The 21029-nt window shown below is 37.5% G+C and overlaps 2 protein-coding genes across 2 annotated transcripts in view; one reads left to right on the plus strand and one right to left on the minus strand.

Annotated features, from left to right (window-relative positions):
- Positions 1 to 7481: 7481 nt before the first annotated feature.
- Positions 7482 to 8603, plus strand: LOC110456309 (transcription intermediary factor 1-beta-like). Its single transcript, XM_021506960.1, has one exon. The coding sequence runs from the start codon at positions 7482 to 7484 to the stop codon at positions 8601 to 8603; it is 1122 nt and encodes a 373-aa protein (XP_021362635.1).
- An 8029-nt stretch (positions 8604 to 16632) lies between these two features.
- Positions 16633 to 21029, minus strand: part of LOC110456321 (ammonium transporter 2-like) — a 13355-nt gene continuing 8958 nt past the window's right edge. The window contains exons 8-10 of the mRNA XM_021506992.1: positions 19772 to 19848; positions 18415 to 18641; positions 16633 to 17557 (exon numbers count right to left, since the gene is read on the minus strand). Coding sequence (XP_021362667.1) covers positions 16961 to 17557; positions 18415 to 18641; positions 19772 to 19848 — 901 coding nt within the window. The 3' untranslated portion in view covers positions 16633 to 16960. The remainder of the gene's footprint in view (positions 17558 to 18414; positions 18642 to 19771; positions 19849 to 21029) is intronic.

The following is a 21029-nucleotide window of genomic DNA, read 5'->3' on the forward strand; positions in this document are numbered from 1 at the left end:
AAGTGTATTACTGAGATCCCCACCATATAACCATATATACATTTGCTGAGTATAAAGAGAAGAATGCACATTTGCTTCCAGGATGGCCCTAGGGTCTGGCCCCACCCTTGGAGACATAGTCCTTGGGCCATAACTTTAAAACGGTTGAGATCCCCACTCCAAAACTATATATACAAATGCTGGGCATAAAGAGACAAATGCAGTATGATATTAGAATAGACCCTGGGGTCTGACGTTCGCGAACCCCTAGGGACTTACTTTCTTAGTCACAGATTGGAAATAGTTAAGATCCACACCCTATAACCATATATACAATTGCTGAGTATAAAGAGATGAATGCAGATATGCTTCCAGGATGGCCTTGGGGACTGCCCCACCCTTGGAGACTTAACCCTTGGGTCATAACCTCAAAATGGTTAAGATCCCCACCCCAAAACTATAAATACAAATGCTGGGCAAAAAGAGACAAATGCAGTCATGATATTATAATTGATCCTGGGGTCTGGCCACAAATCTATAGAAACCTAGTTTCTGAGTCACAGCTTGGAAACCGTTGAGATCCCCACCCCATAACCATACATAAAATTGTTGGGCATGAAAAGTCTAATACAGATATGCTACAAGGATTGGCCTTTGGGTCTGGCATATTCCCTTGGATCTCATTTGGAGAATATTTTGCCATGATTGCTTAGATATCCAGGTGAGCGATACAGGCCCTATGGGCCTCTTACGCTTGTATTCAATGTCACAGGGGTTAGTTGTCTTAAGAAAACTTAAAACAACTTGTTCTGAATAATCAAAAGGTGCAGGGTGATGATATTTGGCCAACATCGTGCTGGCTTAAAGGGCTACAAAGTTTGTTTAAATTTGATGTCATTGACTTATATTTAAGGTCACAGGGGTCAAATATTATTAAAATCTTACAACGACTTCGTCTGAATAACCCTGAGGCTAATATAAGAATGTTGATATTTGATCAGTATTATGCTAGGATGAAGGGCTACCAAATCAATGACCTTGAACTATCAGGGCTCAGGCTAACCACCCGGCCACTCGTCCTGACCGGGTGAAAATTGAAAAGGACGAGTGGAATTTACAACCACTCTCGTCCCGGTGCCGAGTCAATATTACTGAAACATACACTAGATCTGTCGCCTAAATATTGTGATGAATAATCAATGGAACACCTTTTACCAAGTAACTTTCGTCACAGCATCGGAAGTAAACAACGTAAAACATGCCGTTTTCATGCTTGTCATAAAGATCACCTGAGCGCTTGAATCAAAGCGTCCTGAACGATGTACTGCGGGGCCCGACTGCAGCAATCGCAGCAGGGAACTAGACTACATAATGTTCCGTAACTAATCGAAACGGAAGATGGAAGTGAAACTTCACTCCTTTTTCAATAAAGGTACAGTGTACGTTGACACGATATATTTGATGAATGGAAATCAAACATAAATGTTCCATAGTCAGTAATAAAAACATTCATGGACATTGAACAACATCATCTGAACAGGTCAATAGATCGGTAAATATTTATTTAAATTTTTCATAATCTCATGTGTACAGTAAAATTTCTGGAGTGCCGAGTGGATTTTTCATGACACTAGGCACAGTGCCTAGTGGTTTAAAAAGTTTAGCCTGAGCACTGACTGGATTCAAGGTCACAGGGGTCAAATATGTTTAAAATCTTAAAATGTCTTTTTCTGAATAACCATGAGGCCCAGATGTTGATATTTGAAAAGTATTATGATTGTATGAAGGGCTAATAAATTTGTTTAAATAAATGACCTTGACTTGTATTCAAGGTCACAGGGGTCAAATATGTGTAGTTTTGGAACTTTGTTGAAAAATCCTTATCCTGACAATTTCTCCAATTTTTACTATGCCAATTTCAAAGAAATTCAGATATGGTAAAATATAACTGCCCCCCCGACGTTGCACATCCAAGTAGTATTTTTTTTCATTTCGAACCTTTAACCTTTGTTAAAAAAACACCTTTGCCTCCTCAACTACTGAGCCGATTTTAATGAAAGTTACCAGATATGGTAATTCCCACATGATTTCATGGGTATTATTTTTTTCATTTTGACCCTTTTTAAATAGTCATGGCCCTTTGTTAAAATATTTGTCCTGACATGTACACCTCTTCCTTAACTACTATGACGATTTCAGCAAAAATGGTTCATCTGGGCTAACAAGATTTGGTTTACAAGTATGTTTTGGCATTGGAAGGGAGTACAGGAAGTATGTTGGTGAATTATATACATAAATAAGTGTACAACTCGGTGAATAAAGAAAACATTACTGGTGAGAGACTATGGATTGCTTTGCAATGATTCGCCTTAGTTAGCCTTTGGCTTACAGTTCTTGTTTCTATTAGAAACAATTCCAAATGAATTTTCATTAAATATGCTAGAAATAGCTGTGTTTGTAATACATAAATATATTGAAAATGCAAAAAATTAAGATAACAAAATTATTATTCCGATCAAACCCAGGTCTTCATTTGAAATATGGGATTTCTAAAATTTGAGATACCACCACCACAGATATCCTTACTAATTCTATTAAAAATAGATATCTGGCTTTAAAAGAGTTATTGCTTACTAAATAAAATATTTCTCTTATTAGTGATGTCTGTGTTAAAATAGATATCAATAGTAAAATTTTATTTGGAACTATAAATTACATTAAAATAAAAATTACAGCTGTGCATGTGTAATTTTTAGCTCACCTGGTCCAAAGGACCATTGTGAGCCTATGTCAACTTTTCCTTAAAAATACTACTAGTCCTGAACGGTCAAGTAGAGTTTGACTAAATTTGGTCTGGAACATCATTAGGCCAAGGGGACTCAATTTTGTATAAACGGTGGGTGTGGCCTCCCTGGGGCCAGAGGGGCGGAGCCCAATAGGGGAAATAGAGGTAAAACCTTTAAAATCCTTCTAATTAGCATCCTTAGGCCAAGGGGACTCAATTAAGCATTGAACTGTTTTTGTATGGTATTTATGATATATTTGAATGACACAGCTTTGCAAGCAAACAACATAATGCGCGCTAGCGCATTATGATTTGTTTGCTTGCAAATATATTTAAATTTGTATGAATGGCAGGTTTGGCCCTCCTGGGGGCAGAGGTGCTCGCCCAATAGGAGAAATAGAGGTAAACACTTTAAATACCTTCTTCTACCATACCTGGGATAGAGGGAGTTTATTCTAATATATTTACATTTGGATGGCATTGTCACTACATAGCCTCTTTGAAAGCTGTGTCGTTGATGGTACTTTAATTACCATGCATCACGAGACACAATTCTTAGCGTATTAATACAACACTGACCGGAACTACAATATCCAATAGAAATAAACATGACGGCTGCTGAAATATCGCTGGGCATTGTGAGATTTAACAATGTCATTGTAAATGTATGTGCAAAATAAAAAATTAAATTAAAAACACTTATATTACAACGGAAACAAGACCAAGGTCTGCAATATCGTACAAAATGCACATCGGTTGAAATGACCAATGCCGACAATGGAAACAATTTTAACGCTCATTCAATTTATCAGAAATATCGTGTGTTACACTGCACTGCCACTGGTCAACAGAGGTTCGTTACAAATGTCTGAAAAACACATATTCTATAGACCTACTGACACAGATGTTACAGACCTACATGATATGAGTCACAGCACACATAAACATTTCAGACATTTGTAACGAACCTGTGCTCCGTCGCAAGATCACTCACTTCAAACGCTATCAGTTTCACGCGTCTCGCATCTACGGTTCCTCTGTTTAATTCTGACGACAGGTCAAATAACGAGGCTGTTATAGAATCTACCGACTGTTGTCAGGTTCCCATACAATCAACAAATAAATTCACGCCTGGATTCTTCGCAAAAACTTCCAAAGATAACTCCCTCGTGGAGGGCAAGCTCGGATTTACGGTGTTCACTGTATTTGTCCATGCGCGAAATTTGTTTCGGAGGAAAATCGAAACAATTTAAAATCTAATTTTTAGCTCAGAGTTCTATTGATAAACTTAAATCACCCTATATACATATCATACGCAATTGTATTGATACTTAATTGTGGAATAAAATTGAAGTGTTTGTTAAAATTTCAAAGTACTACTTTGTTTGCCAATCAGCGCGCGACAATACGCTGTTCAAACTATTGAACGAAATTGTGTGGACTGTCGATTAGGCGGGCATTTTTAATTTTAAATATAAATTATAAGTTAAAAAAGAACATAAGAGGCAGAGAAAACGTAAATATAAGTATTGAACTGTTTTTGTACGGTATTTATAATCTATTTGAATCACACAGCTTTGCAAGCAAACAAATGATAATGCGCGCTACAGTTCAATGCTTAATATTAGTCTGGAGCATCCTTGGGTCAAGAGGACTAAATTTTGTAGAAACAATGGATGTGGCCCCCCTGGGGGCAGAGGGCGAGGGCCAAATAGGGGAAATACAGGTAAATCTTTAAAATCCTTCTTCTACCATAGGGATTAAGGGATTTCATCCCAATTTGGTCTGGAGCATCCTTGGGCAAAATGGACTTAATTTTGTATAAACAGTGAGTGTGCCCCTGGGGGCAGAGGAGCCGAGCCGAATAGGGGGAAGATAGCAAATACTTGAACATCTTTAAGAGATATAGAGGAATAGCTTTAATATCCTTCTTCTTCCGTTGGGATGAAGGTATTTTAACCAAATTTGAACAGAAGCATCCTATTTGGAGGGGAAATTAATTTTGTATACATGGTGGGTTTGAACCCCGTGGGGCCTGAGAAGCGGGGCCCAATAGGAGAAACATAGCAACAAAATTCCCTCTTTTTCTGTAGGAATGACAGGATTTTTATTAAATTTGGGGTGAAGCACCTTTGGGTGAAGGGGAACCAGTTTGCATAAACGGTGTATCTGACCCCCTTTGAGGTAGAGCGGTGGGGCCAAATAAGGGATATAGAGGATTAACTTTAATATCCTTCTTCTTCCATTGGGACAGAGACGTATAAAGTTATATACGTCTCTGATTGGGATGAAGGTATTTTGACCATATTTGAACAGTAGCATCCTATTTGGAAGGGAAATCAATTTTGTACAGTTGTGGGATCGAACAACGTTACACGATGTGCGGTGTGCACATGATGTGTACACGATGTGAAAACGATAAAAAGTTGAACGATCATGATCATTGCTTGCGTACATTTTTGTGCACGATGGACGAACGTTGTGCGATAACAATCGTGGTTGGTGTAAATTGAGGAATGCCTTAACAATATATACGTTTTCGTGTTTTAACATATAAGCTTGATTTTTACCTATGTTTCTATATTCTACCTACATCTATAAGCTTATCTTTATGTCTATACCTTCTTGAATTTAGAAATTGTGTTTTCGGTATTTTTTAAACGACCTTAATCGAAACATGTGAAATCACAACACAGTCCCGTATACAGGTAAACATTGCCACTTTTTACATGTACCTGACCGTAGTTTTCCCCCGCCCGGGGCGCTTACGTATTACGTCGGGTAGGGCCAGGGGTGTGAAAACACAGGGGAAGGGGAGCTACAGGCAAACCGAATGCAAATAACAGATATATATATATATATATACTAAACGTCCAGTTGTGTTTTTATTACGGTCATAAGGTGTCGCATATCAGCTCTATGTGTCAGGTACAGGCCAGGTAAAACTCCGGTCACTCATATCATCAAGTTGCTATTTACCTGTTCTGTTACCTTGGAATAAACCCGTTCTTGACAGCGTAACCGTCACTGTAATGCTGTGTAACGTTACACGCATTGTAAAACTGTACATAATCTTCATTACTGTGATGTGAGATAACTGCAATATTTTTTTCATTCCGTAATATTGATCTATGAATTGTCGCACAGTTGTGCGCACCATGTGTGCACGATGTATGCACAGTGTGCACACACTATTTGTGGTGCGTTGTGCAGTCGCATAACTGTATATATATGGTGGGGGTTGAACCCCCTGGGGCCTGAGGGGCGGGCCAAATAGGGGAAACATATCAAACTCTTAAAAAACCTTCTTCTGTTGGAATGACAGGATTTTGATTAAATTTGGGATGAAGCACCCTTTGGTGAAGGGGAACCAATGTTGTATAAATGGTGGGTGTGACGTCGACCCCCCTTGGGTCAGAGAGGCAGGGCCAAATAGGGAATATAGAAAAATAGCTTTAAAATCCTTCTTTTTCTGTAGGAATGACAGGATTATGTCCATATCTGGTCCAAAGCATCCTTGGGCGAAGGGGACCTATGTGGGTCTGCTACCCTGGGGGCAGAGGGGCGGGACCCAATAGGGGAAACATAGCAAATTCTTTGAAATCCTCCTTTTGCTTTAGGAATGACAGGATTTTGTCCAACTGCATAGAAATACAACCCCTGACTAACCATGTAATACATGTACACTATTTCAACTTCAATTTTGCTAACATTTCCAGGTGAGCGATACAGGCCCTCTGGGCCTCTTATTTATATGTCAAATACATATTCAAACATGAATTACAAATGTCTTCGTTTTATTTATTCAGCAGATATGTTTCTTTCACAGACATATTTTGATGGACAATTTGGTTGTATTAATTGTTCATGGCGGTAATTACTGCCGTGCATGTGTGAAAGATTCTAATCAGACGAAATGACGATCGGAAAAGTCTTTTCAGAAGTCGCATTGAATATATATATGTATGTATATCACTGAAAAGTAGCAAGAAAGGTCAATTTCAGGTGAGAAATTAACCTGGAATTGGCATGAATTTTACATGAAATTGACCTGAAAACATTACCATGATAGCAAAAACTGACCTGAATTTGACATGAAATTGACATCAAAATTTCTCATGTCAATTTCAGGTGAAATTGAGGTCGATTTTGTCATAAAATTTCAATATTTAGATAGACAGATACTATTTCATCACCTTAACCCTAAATTGCAATAATGTAATGAAGCCATCCGTTATCAAAAGACGTTATTTTTTTAATTTTCAAAATCCACCATTAAACGTGTAGGCCTATAACATTAAACGTGTAGGCCTATAACATTAAACTTGTGGGCCTATAACATTAAATTTGTAGGCCTATTCCATTAAATTTGTAGGCATATACCATTAAATTTGTAGGCCTATACCATTAAATTTGTAGGCCTATACCATTAAATTTGTTCAAATGATAATTCATCCGTCAGATGTCCTTTTTGTCTTACTATTATCAGCTCATTAACAGTACTGTTCATCAAACTCGGATAATGGTGTTATATATATAATAGATTAATCATTTTCTTTCTTGTACACATTGATATTTTTACAACATAAGACGTCACTTCATCCAGTACATTAAATAAAAATACATATCTTCCAAATCAATTAAAATAATATTCCTAATTTGGATTTTTAAATTTGTATATCTTGCAGGTAACCTCCTTACAATAAATCATCACATGATGGCAGAAGCGTATCCGAATCAAGCGTTCAGGTGTCTGCTATGTTCTCAGAACTACAACCAGCTCAGGGAACTTCCGTGTTTCCACACGTTTTGCTCGACGTGCTTGACGTTATACATAAAGGCAGAACATGTTGCAGGGGATGATGACCGGCCTTTCTTTCCTTGTCCTGTCTGTGATCGCCCGACTGCCCCCATTACCCCCAATCCGTTCGTTGATACCTGGGCTAAAGCTTTTCCGATAAATCCCATCTCTCTTGCTCCCACTGCTGAAAATGCAGATGTTCAGGACTGTGCGGCTTGTCTTCGGGACGAGGAAAACAGTCCCGCCGAGGTATGGTGCACTTATTGTACTGAGTTTCTGTGTAAACAGTGCAGAGTTTCCCACAAACGGAATAAAGTATCAGCAGAACATAAACTTTTGCCAATTACGGATGCCAGAGATGCTAGTGGATTCTTCGACATATCTATTAGCGAGAATTGTCCAACCCATACTGACAAGATGTTAGATGTGTACTGTCTGGATCATAGTGAGATGTGCTGCAGTGTTTGCGTGTCATTGTTACACAGAACGTGTTCTAACATAAAATCTATGGAAGAGGTGGTCAGAAAAACTATGCAGTGTTCCCGTGAAACTGAATGGCAGGAGATTCGAGATGAAGCAGAAAAGATGTTGGAGGACGACGATGCAGAGATCGCCAAAATAAACTCGAAAGAAAAAGAAGTTTCGGCCAATATGACAAAACATGTTAAACACGCCAAAGACCATCTTGATGGCATGCACGCCACCTGTCAGACTGAATGCAGTAGACAATTTGATCTGTTTAGGCAACAACTGGCTTTTCGCAGACAGCATAATGAGGCATTCCATACAAAATCCACAAACACAGCCTTATTGATGTCTCATCAACTTGGATCAGATAGGCAGAGATTCATTACAAGAGAAAAAGCAAAAGGTCAATTGTCTGGACATTTCCGCTGTGTGGATAAAAACACAAAGAAGCAACCGGAAGCTTATGACATTACACTCAACATAGAAACCGTTATTGGCGACATCATGAAACTGACAAGGAAATATCGACATGACATCGACAAGATTACCAAGGTCACAGAATGCTTTTAGGAGCATCAACACATTGCTAGCGAAATTGCTATCAATTCCTTCAGTTGCAGCATTTTCTACTTCAGAATCCGATCTCGTGGATTCGTTAAAGCGTCAGAAGTTGAATGTGTGGACTGACTCGTTGTCTTGTGTTCAAACTGTGAAGAGACATTCACTTGGTGGGTCAGCCACACCTATATTAACAGGAAGTACCTTTACAGAAAACGGAGAATTGCTTATCACTGATTACAGCAACAAAAGACTCCTCTTGTTTGATAACACTTATCTCTACCGAGGGGACTATCAGATTGATGGAAAACCGACATGCATCGCACGGGGATGTGTTGCGCATGAGATATTTGTAGCCATAGATAGGAACTCAATACTAAAGTGTACATTTTAAAACAGTAAGCTGACTGTGATCAGCAAGATCCATTGTCCACAAGGAACACACAGTATAGCAGTTTATGGAGAAACCATCGTAATTGGTACCGCTGATCAGGTGGATCTTTTGACAATGGACGGAAAAGTCAGAAAATCTGTAAGGAGAAATTACTATGCACCATGCGTAACTGTATCTAACTCTATGGCCACATTTTACCACTTCGATTTTTCTGGGGGCATAGTTTGCCGGAGACTGGACAATGGAGAAGAGGTTTTCACATACAAAGATCCTGATGTAATAAATCCTGAAGATATTAGGCTTGATCGGGACAACAATGTGTATGTATGCGGATCACGCTTTGAATATGTTTACCTTGTGTCACGTGATGGGTCCATGGGGAAGGAGTTAATACCTAGACTCGCAAGCATAAAAAGGCCATGGGGAATGGCTGTGCATCCAACCAAACACGAGCTCGTATTCATTGCTGCTGACACTGAAAAAACAGCATTTGAAGTGTACGGATTCTGTAACGTAGGATGAGATCTGTTCAAAAACGAAGGTGATAATGTACACATAAACGAACATAGTTGAGGTCAATCTTTGGAAATGCTACTCCCAGTCCCTCATATAATCGTATTTGAAATAGCCTCAAATGGGTTGTGCCAGTAAACGTTCATGAACAGGGACGCTGTTTGTGCATTTTGCGTTAGACAGACTCGACCTGTACAATTACGTTAGACCACATCGCATGTGTCCGATCCTGTGCTTCGTGGATGGTAAACGATACTGTAGTGCAAACGTATATTGTCAAAATATGGTTTATGAACCAAGATCTGATGGTAAATGCAGTTCTTCATTACCAATTATCTCTTCTGACATCTGACATACACATAAATCAAAGGCACTCTTTTAGAATTCTTTGATGATAAGTCCCGATGAATTTCATTGATATTTCACAGATGGAAAAAAAGGAAAGAGTTTAGGGTAATGTTCCGGTATCAAAGAAGACATGGACGCTGACCGGGTTGAAGTTGGAGAACTCCGCCAAGCATGCTAACCAGATTTTGAACCCAGACGAACCTAAGTAAACAAATGACCAGGGAGGCCCATGGAGGACTAAAACTATAACTGAGGACCAAAGCTGAGAACTGAAATTGTATCTTGTTATTTAAAGCATCGCCGGACACGAGGAAGAAAAGGCAAGGGAGACTATACGCCAAGTTAGAAACTTTATGTTGAAATATCTAAATCAATATTTCGAAAGAAATTGTTCATATTATGATCCTCCACTTAGGACACATGTGGGAAGGTGGCGGGAAGGGAAATAAGAACGTTACTGTGCGCTTCAGCAACCTGATCGAAAGAGAGGCGTTAATGCAAACAGCGTTGGGTGTCACAGTTAGATCAGTCTTCAGCGTTGATCCCGGAAGTTATTAAACTGAGCAAATAGCTTCTAAAATGGCTCCAGGATATGTCACCGGAGGAGAAAAAGAAGACTTAAACACTGTACAAAAAGGAGTATCCTTTTATCGTTAAAACATATAGCTAGTTCTGGTACCATGTGCTTACTGCGTGGTAGAAGTAAGTGTAAATTGACATTCCGTTTTATAAGTGATGGCTAGTAGACAATCCCCGGGATTTTCGTACTCAAAACTAGCCCATGTGTTAACGAGGCGGTGTAAACGGCAATCGCGTAATACACGCACAGCGCTGTGTATATGTAAAATGTATATAGGTTGCCGTCACGATCATTTTGTGAAACATTTATATGGATTGTTGTGATGACCAGTGTGTGAAAGTTCAGCTCACCATCATCATATATCGGGCTATTCAAATCATCTGTCGTCGGTTCTTAAATTATTCTTATTACTGCTATATTCAAGACGTACAGGACGGATTTATCTCAAATTTTACATAAAAAATTCCCTTGGTCCTGCATGTTTTATTTTAAGACTGATTAGAAAATACGAGAAAGTTTATTGTCGCTATTTCCCAAGACTCACTGAAAGGATATTTCTCAAATTTCATTTGCTGGTTACCCTTTCTCCATATTTGTGCTAATGTTATTTCAGTACTGATCGTAAATACACGAAGGCTGACAGACAGCCATGATAGATTTTGACAGATCAAGTTTTTGTCAGTATTTGTCAAAGCTTGTTTTGTTTGTTTGTTTGTTTTGTTATCTATGTACAGATATGTTATCTATGGCCAACTGTCAAAAATTATATATATATTCAATTTCTAATTCAGGTAGAAAGGAAAGAATAATTTAGTCAAAATGATTTCACAGAAATGTTGGGTCTGTTGTTTGATTGCTCTGCTATGTTTTTTATGAGACGGCCATGACAGCATATTTCATGAAAATGTGCATGCTATTATTGAAGAGTACTCGTGCTCTGATCTAAAAGCTTATTGGAGACTCATCAAAAGGTTAATACAATCGTCTGGTACTACACAATCTATACCTACTCTTGTAGATCCTGTTTCTGATAATGTGGTTACCAGTGACGAAGACAAAGATAACTTATTAAATGACTATTTCTGCAATATAAATCGTGTAGGTGACAGAAATACTGGAGTGCGGTTCCTTTCATCGAGCCAAAAACTGACAAGAGTCTTAGGTACATTAGAGTCAATAATAATGAAATACGAGATATTTTACAGATATTGAAGCCCTCGGGTGAAGATGGAATCAGTCACCATATGCTAAGAAACAACAGCAACAGTTTGTGTACCCCTTGAAATCATTTAAATATGTCTTTATCGTCTGGTGTTTACCCAAACTCTTGGAAAACAGCCAAAGTTATGCCACTGTTTAAAAAGGGCATTCTCCCTCTAATTACAGGCCAATTTCTTCATTATCTACAGTTGGAAAAGTGTTTGAGAAAGTAATTTTCAAATACTTGCATAATTATTTTATTGAAAACTCATAAGCACCAGTCTTGTTTCTTCCTGGTCATTCTACTGTATATCAGCTCATTGAAATTTATCATAACATCCGTATTGCTCTAGAGGAAAAAACATGTATGTATGGTATTTTGCGATATTTCTAAGACTTTTGATCGGGTTTGGCATAAGAGTTTGATGATTAAGTTAAAAACCTTTGGAATTTCTGGGGAATTGTATCAATGGTTGGAAAATTACCTATTCAGAGGCACCAGAGAGTCTTTTTTAATAATTCATTGAAGAAGGTTTCTTTGAAGCAGGTGTTCCTCAGGGTTCGATTCTTGGACCTCTTTTGTTTCTTCTATATATAAATGATATTGCTGATGTATTTTAATCAACCGCTCGTCTATTTGCAGACGATACTTCTTTGTTAAAACCATCCTCTTCATGTCTAGAAACCCAAACGGTTATGAGTAGAGATCTCGGGAGTCTCTTAATGCATGGTCCCAAACTTGTTTAGTAACATTCAATCCAGAAAAAACTGAGGTAATGTTTGTTTCAAACTCGGTTGAAATTGATTAACATTTACAATTAAAATTTAATGGCGAATTTTTAAATTTTAATGATCATCATAAACATTTTGGCGTAATTTTTAATACTAGTGCAAAATGGGGGGGGGGGGGGGGGGTATATTTGTGCAATATATGCTTCAGTTTTGAAAACAGTCAACATCTTACGTAGACTAAAATACTGATTAAATCGAGATAATCTTTCAAAGATTTATAAATCATTCATTTTACCTGTTTTAAAATATGCTTGTGAATTGTGGGATGGTTGTACAACTAATGAAACAGAAATGTTAGAGAAATGCCAAAGAGAAGCTTCTCGTATTATAACTGGACTTCCTTCATATGCCCGAATTGAAGACTTACTTTTGGAACTGTTCTAGAAACTCTTTCGATTAGAAGAAAACGCAGAAAAGTCCAACTTTTGTATAAAATGCACAACAAATTAACTCCAGACTATTTAAATTCTCTATTGCCATCTTCCGTTGCAGAAAATAACCGTTACACCCTTAGAAATAATGATCATCATAGAATTCTTCCTTTCAGGCTTCCTCTAACAAATTCATCTTTTATACCTTCAACTCTTCGCGGTTGGAATTCATTGGACCTTTCAGTACGATCATTGACTTCTTTACATTCTTTCAAAAAATCGTTAACTTCAAATGTACAATCTCCTCCACTAATCTACTTAGGTTTAGGTGAACGTAAATTGAACACTTTGCACACTAAACTTAGACATCAGTGTAGTCAACTTAAATATGATCTTTATAGAGTAAATCTGGTTGATAGTCCAGTTTGTTATTGTGGCCATCCCTGTGAAAATGCCTTTCATTTTGTTTGTGATTGCTTACTTTGTAACAACAAAAGAAGCATCTTGCTCTAAAATTTGAATGCCTTGCATGTTGATTTCAGTTTAGAACTACTTTTGTTTGAATATAGTCAACTTTCGGTAGGAAACAATATCAACATTTTTAGACATGTGCATCATTACATCAAATTCAGCAATAGTTTTTATTTTTTCTATTTTTCTTTATATGTGTACGTTGTTTTATGTATTTATGAAATCGCATTTCATTATTTTGCCTGATTTCTTTGTTACATTGATTCTGTTCATTTTGAAATTATTCTACAAGACTGCATGTCATGAAATATGTATGATTCATAACTTATTCAAATGAGGATCCATTTCACAGTTTACACGATTTTTTTTCTAGGTAGCATCCCCCCTCTATCCCCCCCCCNCTAAAAACAACCCATATACATATTTGATTAATTTTTACTATGTATTGAGGAGAGGACTTCAATAAGATGTAATAACTTGATTTCCAATCCATTTGTATATTTATACAATAAAGTATTTTAAACTGAAAGCATATATGCAATGGCACTGGTATCAAACAATATGTATAACTTTACAGTTGCACAAAAATGAGGCATTTAAATAAGATAAAGTATAAACATGTCAAAACAATGAAAACAAATTGTTTAATCAAAATATGTACAATAGTTAAAAACTAGTATATACCTTCGTTTAACAAAAAGACCGAAAGGCATATTAATGTGATTTTTCAGTCCGGATTCAATACTTCCTCGATACCCCTTGGGTTACGCTCACTTCCCTCTCTACACCCCTGGAATATAACATAGCAAAATTGAAGGCACGAAAATAGCTGTTTGATTGGTCTCGGGTAAAAAGGACTGACTAATCGCCAGTCTGATACCTGTCCTTTAAAGATTATAAAGGGGTGACACCCTACTTCAAAGCCTGTCATTTTTTTTAATGTTACGCGACCGCGATATTCTTTTTGATGTACTTCAAAGGATTGAACTTGTCTGCCTGTCTCATCAACAAGGGTGGCGCACACAGAGTCTTTAATTTTGATATGAAATATTTCAAGGGTGCATAGAGCGAAAGTGAGCGTAACCCCTGAAGTATCCAGGATGAATAAATTCAGATTCAACTGTGATGAGAAACACATCTTATTTTCCGCAATGTGATACAAGGAAACAGATCTAGAAGGTGGTGTTCTGACACGATATCTGATACATGTATCAGTAAATACGTTAATGATATTCCATTATTTCCTGATACGCTCAACTAAGATGGTTCGGGAATGTTTTTGATTTTTTTTTGGGGGATGAATTGAAAAACAATCTGCAAGAATTTCAGGTTTCTAATATGCAAAAATGTCAGAAAATGTGGCTCCGAAAAATTAATCTTTCCTTAAATTTCCTAAACTGAAAATAATATGATTCAGCCATTTGGTCCTGTTCAATATTTTCAATTCGATTATCTCTTCACTATGTGCGGAATACTATAAATGATAAAGTTAAAATAAACGATATAGTTCAAAGGGAAAATCTGATCCTGATCACAGAATTCTTATTTGAGCATCGACATTTAAGGATATTAAAAAATATTGAGCAGCAATAGCATGTCTTAAAAGTAAATAAAAACAAGAATTGAATTTTTTTTTTTTTTTTTTTTTTTTTTTTTTGTTACACCTGCCCATTAAAACTACTTCTTCTCAGCAACCGAAAGGCCCAGGGTACTTATATTGGGCCTGTAGCATGCTGGGATGAAGGGCTACCAAGTTTGTTCAAATGAATAACCTTGACCCACTTTCAAGGTCACAGGGGTCAAATGTGTTAAAATCTTCAAACGACTTTTTCTCAATAACCAAAAGGCCTAGGGTACTGAAATTGGGCCTTTTGCATACTGGGATGAAGGGCTACCAAGTTTGTTAAAGTGAATGACCTTGACCCACTTTCAAGGTCACAGGGGTCAAGTGTTTAAATCTTCTAAACACTTCTCAGTAACCAAAAGGTCCATGGTACTGATATTAGGCCTGCAGCATGCATGGATGAAGGGCTACCAAGTTTGCTCAAATTAATGACCTTGACCAACTTTCAAGGTCACTTGGGTCAGATGTCTTAAAATCTTCACACGACTTCTTCTCAATAACCAAAAGGTCCAGGGTTCTGAAATTGGGTCTGTTGCATACTGGGATGAAGGGCTACCAAGTTTGTTCAAATTAATGACCTTGACCCACTTTCAAGGTCACTTTGGTCAGATGTCTTAAAATCTTCAAACGACTTCTTCACAATAATCAAAAGGCCCAGGGGACTTATATTGGGCCTGTAGCATGCATGGACGAAGGCTACCAATTTTGTTCAAATGAATGACCTTTACTCATTTTCAAGGTCACAGGTGTCAAATATGTTTAAAACCTTTAAACAACTTCTTCTGAATGTCAAAGAGGCATAGGCTAATGATATTTTGCCAGTAGCATGCTGTGATGAAGGGCTACCAAGTTTGTTCCAATGAATGACCTTCATCTATTTTCAAGGTCATAGGGGTCAAATATTTTTAAAACCTTTAAACAACCTCTTCTCGATAACCAAGAGGCCTAGGGTTACGATATTTTGCCAGTTAGATGCTGGGATGAAGGGCTACCAAGTTTGTTCAAATGAATGACCTTCGCTCATATTCAAGGTCACAGGGATCAAATATGTTTAAATCTTTAAATGACTTGTTCTGAATAATCAAAAGGTCCAGGGTAATGATTTTTAGCCAGAAGCATGTTGGGACGGAAGACTATAAATTCTGTTCAACTTAATGTCCTTGTTCGAATTTCAAGGTCACAGGCGTCATACTGTATGCTTAAATCATTTAATAGATTCAAATGAATCGAACACAGATATTTTTCCTGTAGCTGTATATTAGTCCACTTTTAAGATTACAAGTGTGAGATTAATACCAGGTGAGCGATTCAGGCCCATTTGGCCTCTTGTTTTGTAGTGGGTTTTTTTGCCAGAAATAATTATAAAATCTGTATCTTAAATTAAATCTCTTCCTGAAGTTATCCCTCACAAAAAAAACGTCATTATTCATAAAATATTCATGGGTCATTTTGAAAACCCCAAGCGTATTGAACGCTTTTACTCATAAAGGAAAACTTCACTTCAAACACGTGAAAAATTTGTAATCAGTGAAAATAGAAATGATATTTTATGATTTACCTGTTGAATCTTGTTATAGTATTACAAGCAATTTTCAGACCATGAAATACAACGTTCTGTATTGCACATGTGCAATACGGAATGTTGTATTTACCTTCTAGCCGGAACTACTTTTTATGGGAATACCCTTGTCATAGCGAACTGAACAGTTCCCGGTATTTGCAAACAATATCAAAGTTTATAAAATATTTGTATCGATCTCTACCAAATACGGAAGGTATGTGATAAAAACAAGACCACACACTTGTGTATATTCACGAGCGCACGAGTGTTAGTATTCGTCAGCGCAATAAACTCGTACTTTCTGATTCGTTAGAAAAACACAAGTGTGTGGTCTTGCATATATATTGAACGATGCGTTAACTGGATATTTATTTTTGAAATATTGCGCCATAGGTACTGTACATGTAATATTCCAGTTGACACTTGCATATGGATGCATACAAATAGAGGATGTGAAACGATTTTTTATAGAAGGATCTGTCGCAAGATATGTCGAGATCATTCATAAAGGAATCCTACATGTTTGTGACGTCAGAATCGTCAGAATCGTCAGAATCGTTCCAGAAAGCATTGTTAGTATGACTATGTCCGCTCAATGAATGTTTTTGTGGTGTGCCATTTCCGGTAACAATCACGTGACCGTTGGACTTTCCTTTGTCTGGATTATCAGTGTCAGTCATCCCCATGTCGTTCCCAGTGTTCGTGACCTCTGTCACGTGATCGGAATTCTGATTTTTCTTTGGAGATTTGATGACGGAATCGTCCGACATGTCTCCCAACGCGCTGTCTGTCTCTTCACTTTTTGGAGTTGCGGCACGCTCACTTCTTTTCTTCCACCACCACCAAATCGGTCTTGTCGTAACATAAGCTGGGTTCGTCCGTTCTTCGTGGGTCATTTCACGTAACAGCTTTTCGGCGTGTTCCCGGATGTCATCCGTTGGCTCAACGTTGTGTTCGAAATAATCGGCGCCGTAGAGTTCCTCCTCCAGTGTCATGCGTAGTCCAATTGTGAGGTCAATGCCCTTTAGGATTATTGAAGATGTCACAACCGTCCACAACATGATGACAACAATGGCTAACAGCTGGACCCCGAGTAGGTACCAGCCTCCACCCTAGAAATAGTTAAAATAAGAGCATTTACAGAATTATTCTTTTGAATGAAATAACTCAAATCTGGCATTTAAAAAAAAAATCAGATATTAAAAGGATTTGCTAACTAACTCAGATTATTTTAATTGTTTGTTTGTTCAGTCATAACTGCCCCTCTACACAAGAAGGTCATGTTTGCCATTAAACGTCACAAAAGAATCTTGCATCAAAAACAACTAAAACGTTAAGCTTGATAAGCAGTTTATTGAAAGCTCTGGAAATGCTATATTTTATCGTATATCGACCTATTTCCTGTATGTAAAAAAGTTCCTAATAGTATCAAAAGGTGTTCAAAAAGGTCTTACATATTTATTTACCACGATAAGGGAAACAATTCAGTTGGGGTTTACCTTTAAGCGAGTGTAATGTATATACGTATGCCCCATTTTAATTCAGGCCAAAAGTACCTCTTCTTTCCTTCTGTTTCGGTGCTAGTGACACAGTTAACTTATAACCCGTTAGTTATTCTTCAATAACACATTTGTTTAAAGGAATCAATATATGCGGTTTGAAATCTGAAAATGGTCATTTCATATCGATTCATCTCGTTCATTTCCACCTATTTTAACATTACCTGATACCTAGAAAAGAATAACGCAAAGTATATAATAAATAAATCAAGTCTGATTAAAAAAAAAAAATACGAATATTTAAAGGCTTTGTTTATGTAAGAAAATCATGGAAATTGAATCCAAATGAAAATATTCAGAAACAAATAAGGGTTTGTAGAACTCCAGATAAATACTTGGAAACAAATGTTTTCAAATAATCAAAAAATTGTTAAATTCAAATTTCAAGATATTTTTCAAGATATTTTTACCCAAAAGAGGCCATCATGGAAGCTAAAAGATCTTTCCACGTTGTCTTTGGTGGCGAACAGTCCACAACTGATCATTCCCCAGAGAGATCCAGCGAGATGGACTGCTGTCGCTCCTACAGGGTCGTCTATCTTAAGTTTGACTAGTAAAGCTTCCGCTCCGGCCGTTACGCATGCGCCAATGCCACCAATGACAACAGCCACCCAGGTTTTTGTAACGGCACATATACCTGGAACACATGCAACAATGTAAATGTTATACAGGTAAATCCCCTTTGTGTGTATTTCGTGAAATAATTAAAGAAAAAATACTGTTAACTAAATATGTATGACATTGATATTCAGTTAAGTGGACAGCAGTATTTGTGCTTTGAGTACCGATACGACGTGTTGAACACGTTGTTAAAAGGAACCCCTGTCCCAGTACAGTCCCACAACAGGCAAAAAAACTCCACTTCAGCTCCCCTTAATTTTGTTTTGGATATAACTGCTGAACCAGTAGCTCATTTGGTAAGAAAGACAATATAATGCTTGGAGTCAGGGGTTTAGGTCGTGATCTGGCGAACACTTACAGTTGATTACTGTATTTCATCTTCATGACCGCAAGGTATCATTTTCGTTTTCAGATATGTTTTATCAAATGTATAGTCATGCCGAAAAAAATGTTTCCAAAGGAATGATACAGCTTTTGGCACTATTACGGGGATCCTAAATGTTGAACTCTATAAACCCAACCTGTGTCGTTTCCGGAATAATTTTACACATGTATTGAGCTGGATCAAATATGTAACACCAAAGGACTGTTTTCCGTTTTGCATATCCACATGATCCTGAACAAGTTTTCATCCTTTCTATGAATGAATTATTAGTTTTACACATAACACACAAACAACAACAACAACAAAATCATCCCCCAATTTGTTTCGTCATGTATCGAGAACTGTTGTCTGCGAAATATGTAAAACTGTTTCTTGATGTATAAAAGCTCCGAAAAATGTAATCAGAACCGCTCACTCAAACTCACCTGATATGCTCACTAGAACTCCCAAAACTGTAACAGCGCTGCTCACTCAAACTCACCTGATATGCTCACAAGTGCTTCCAAAAATGTTACAGCGCTTCTCACTCAAACTCGCCTGATATGCTCACTAGTGCTTCCAAAAATGTAACAGCGCTTCTCACTCAAACTCGCCTGATATGCTCACTTGTGCTTCCAAAAATGTAACCGCGCCGCTCACTTAAACTCACCTTGTATGCTCGCTAGAGCTCACAAAAATGTAACAGCGCTGCTCACTCAAACTCACCTGGTATGCTCACTAGAGCTTCCGAAAATGTAACAACGCCGCTCACTCAAACTCACCTGTAATGCTCACTAGAGCTCCAAGGATTCCGTTCACCAACAGACCAATATCAAATTTGCCTTTGTGTATAAAGAAGCTGTAAAAGAGAAAAATAAATACCAAATGCTGTTAAAAATTTACGTAAACAAGATCAGAACATTATGAGAACCATGATGATCTTTGATTGTTAACTTTAAATCATTTGCTGTTACTAAATATTATGGTTAAAAAAAATATAACAAATCACGGATGTGACCGGGCGGAATGCTGTGCTGGGTGCCTTCGGCATGGTTTTTCAGTGAAATAGCACTGTATCTTGCGTGGATGTGTCAGATGAACCTGAGACACACACATGGGTCTGCACCTTTACAATTAAGATAATACATTTTTATGTACAGCACGACAGCTCGTTCGCACGTCTAGGACTCATCGGTGATGCTAGGGACAGAAAAGTCCGAAATCCAAATGGGTCTAAACGACATTTGTACTGTTGAAACAGAAGGGATGCGTAAAACCCCTTAATACTATGAATTCCAAAAATCAGTGAGGTGCTGGTTTATTTCAAATTAATAAAACGATTAAAGTGTGTAAATTAAGAAACGTGCCACTACTCGAAAGAGATAACTCCAGGGACTCAAATACCCACCGTCAGAGTCTAAGTTACCCTGTATCGTAAAGGATGAACCTACCACACATACATTGTACATGGTAGCATCAGGTCTATTGTATAGCGAGGTCGCCAGCTCTATCGTGTGAGTAATCAGCAAACGGTCTGGGGTCAGGGAGGCGGATCATTCCATGCCATTACAGCCTACTCGATGTTTAGATAACCGTTTCTTCTTACATTTCATTTTTATTTATGGATCCTAAAGGTTTATGTAAATAATGTTTGTTTTTCATCTATTTTTATATTATTAATGTTCTAATATGTCAATGTGTTTACACATATAAGATAAGATATGATATTAGTAATGATAAAAATTGTACATGTATTTCCGAAATACAAAGTGTGCAAATACATAGGAAATTCGGCCGAAAATGTTTACTGTAGTACATTTACTTTGCCAGTAAACGGGTGTGGTGTACAATATATTTTTGAACTTATGTAATCTGCAAGCGATGGATAGCTTTGTTACATGTGGTTGAAGCAGTTCAGTTATAGCTGTGTTAAAAAGACAATTATTAACTCTTGTGCAGACGTTCCGTTTTATTTAGGTTCTTATTTTATTATTTTTATTTTTATTATTTTATTTTTTTGGGAAGGGGGGGGGGGGGGGG

Source organism: Mizuhopecten yessoensis, unplaced genomic scaffold, assembly GCF_002113885.1.
Source record: "Mizuhopecten yessoensis strain PY_sf001 unplaced genomic scaffold, ASM211388v2 scaffold8657, whole genome shotgun sequence".
Taxonomy (NCBI): Eukaryota; Metazoa; Mollusca; class Bivalvia; order Pectinida; family Pectinidae; genus Mizuhopecten; species Mizuhopecten yessoensis.

Coding starts and splice junctions, on each gene's coding strand:
- LOC110456309 (XM_021506960.1), top strand. CDS start 7,482: ATGGCAGAAGCGTATCCGAATCAAGCGTTCAGGTGTCTGCTATGTTCT.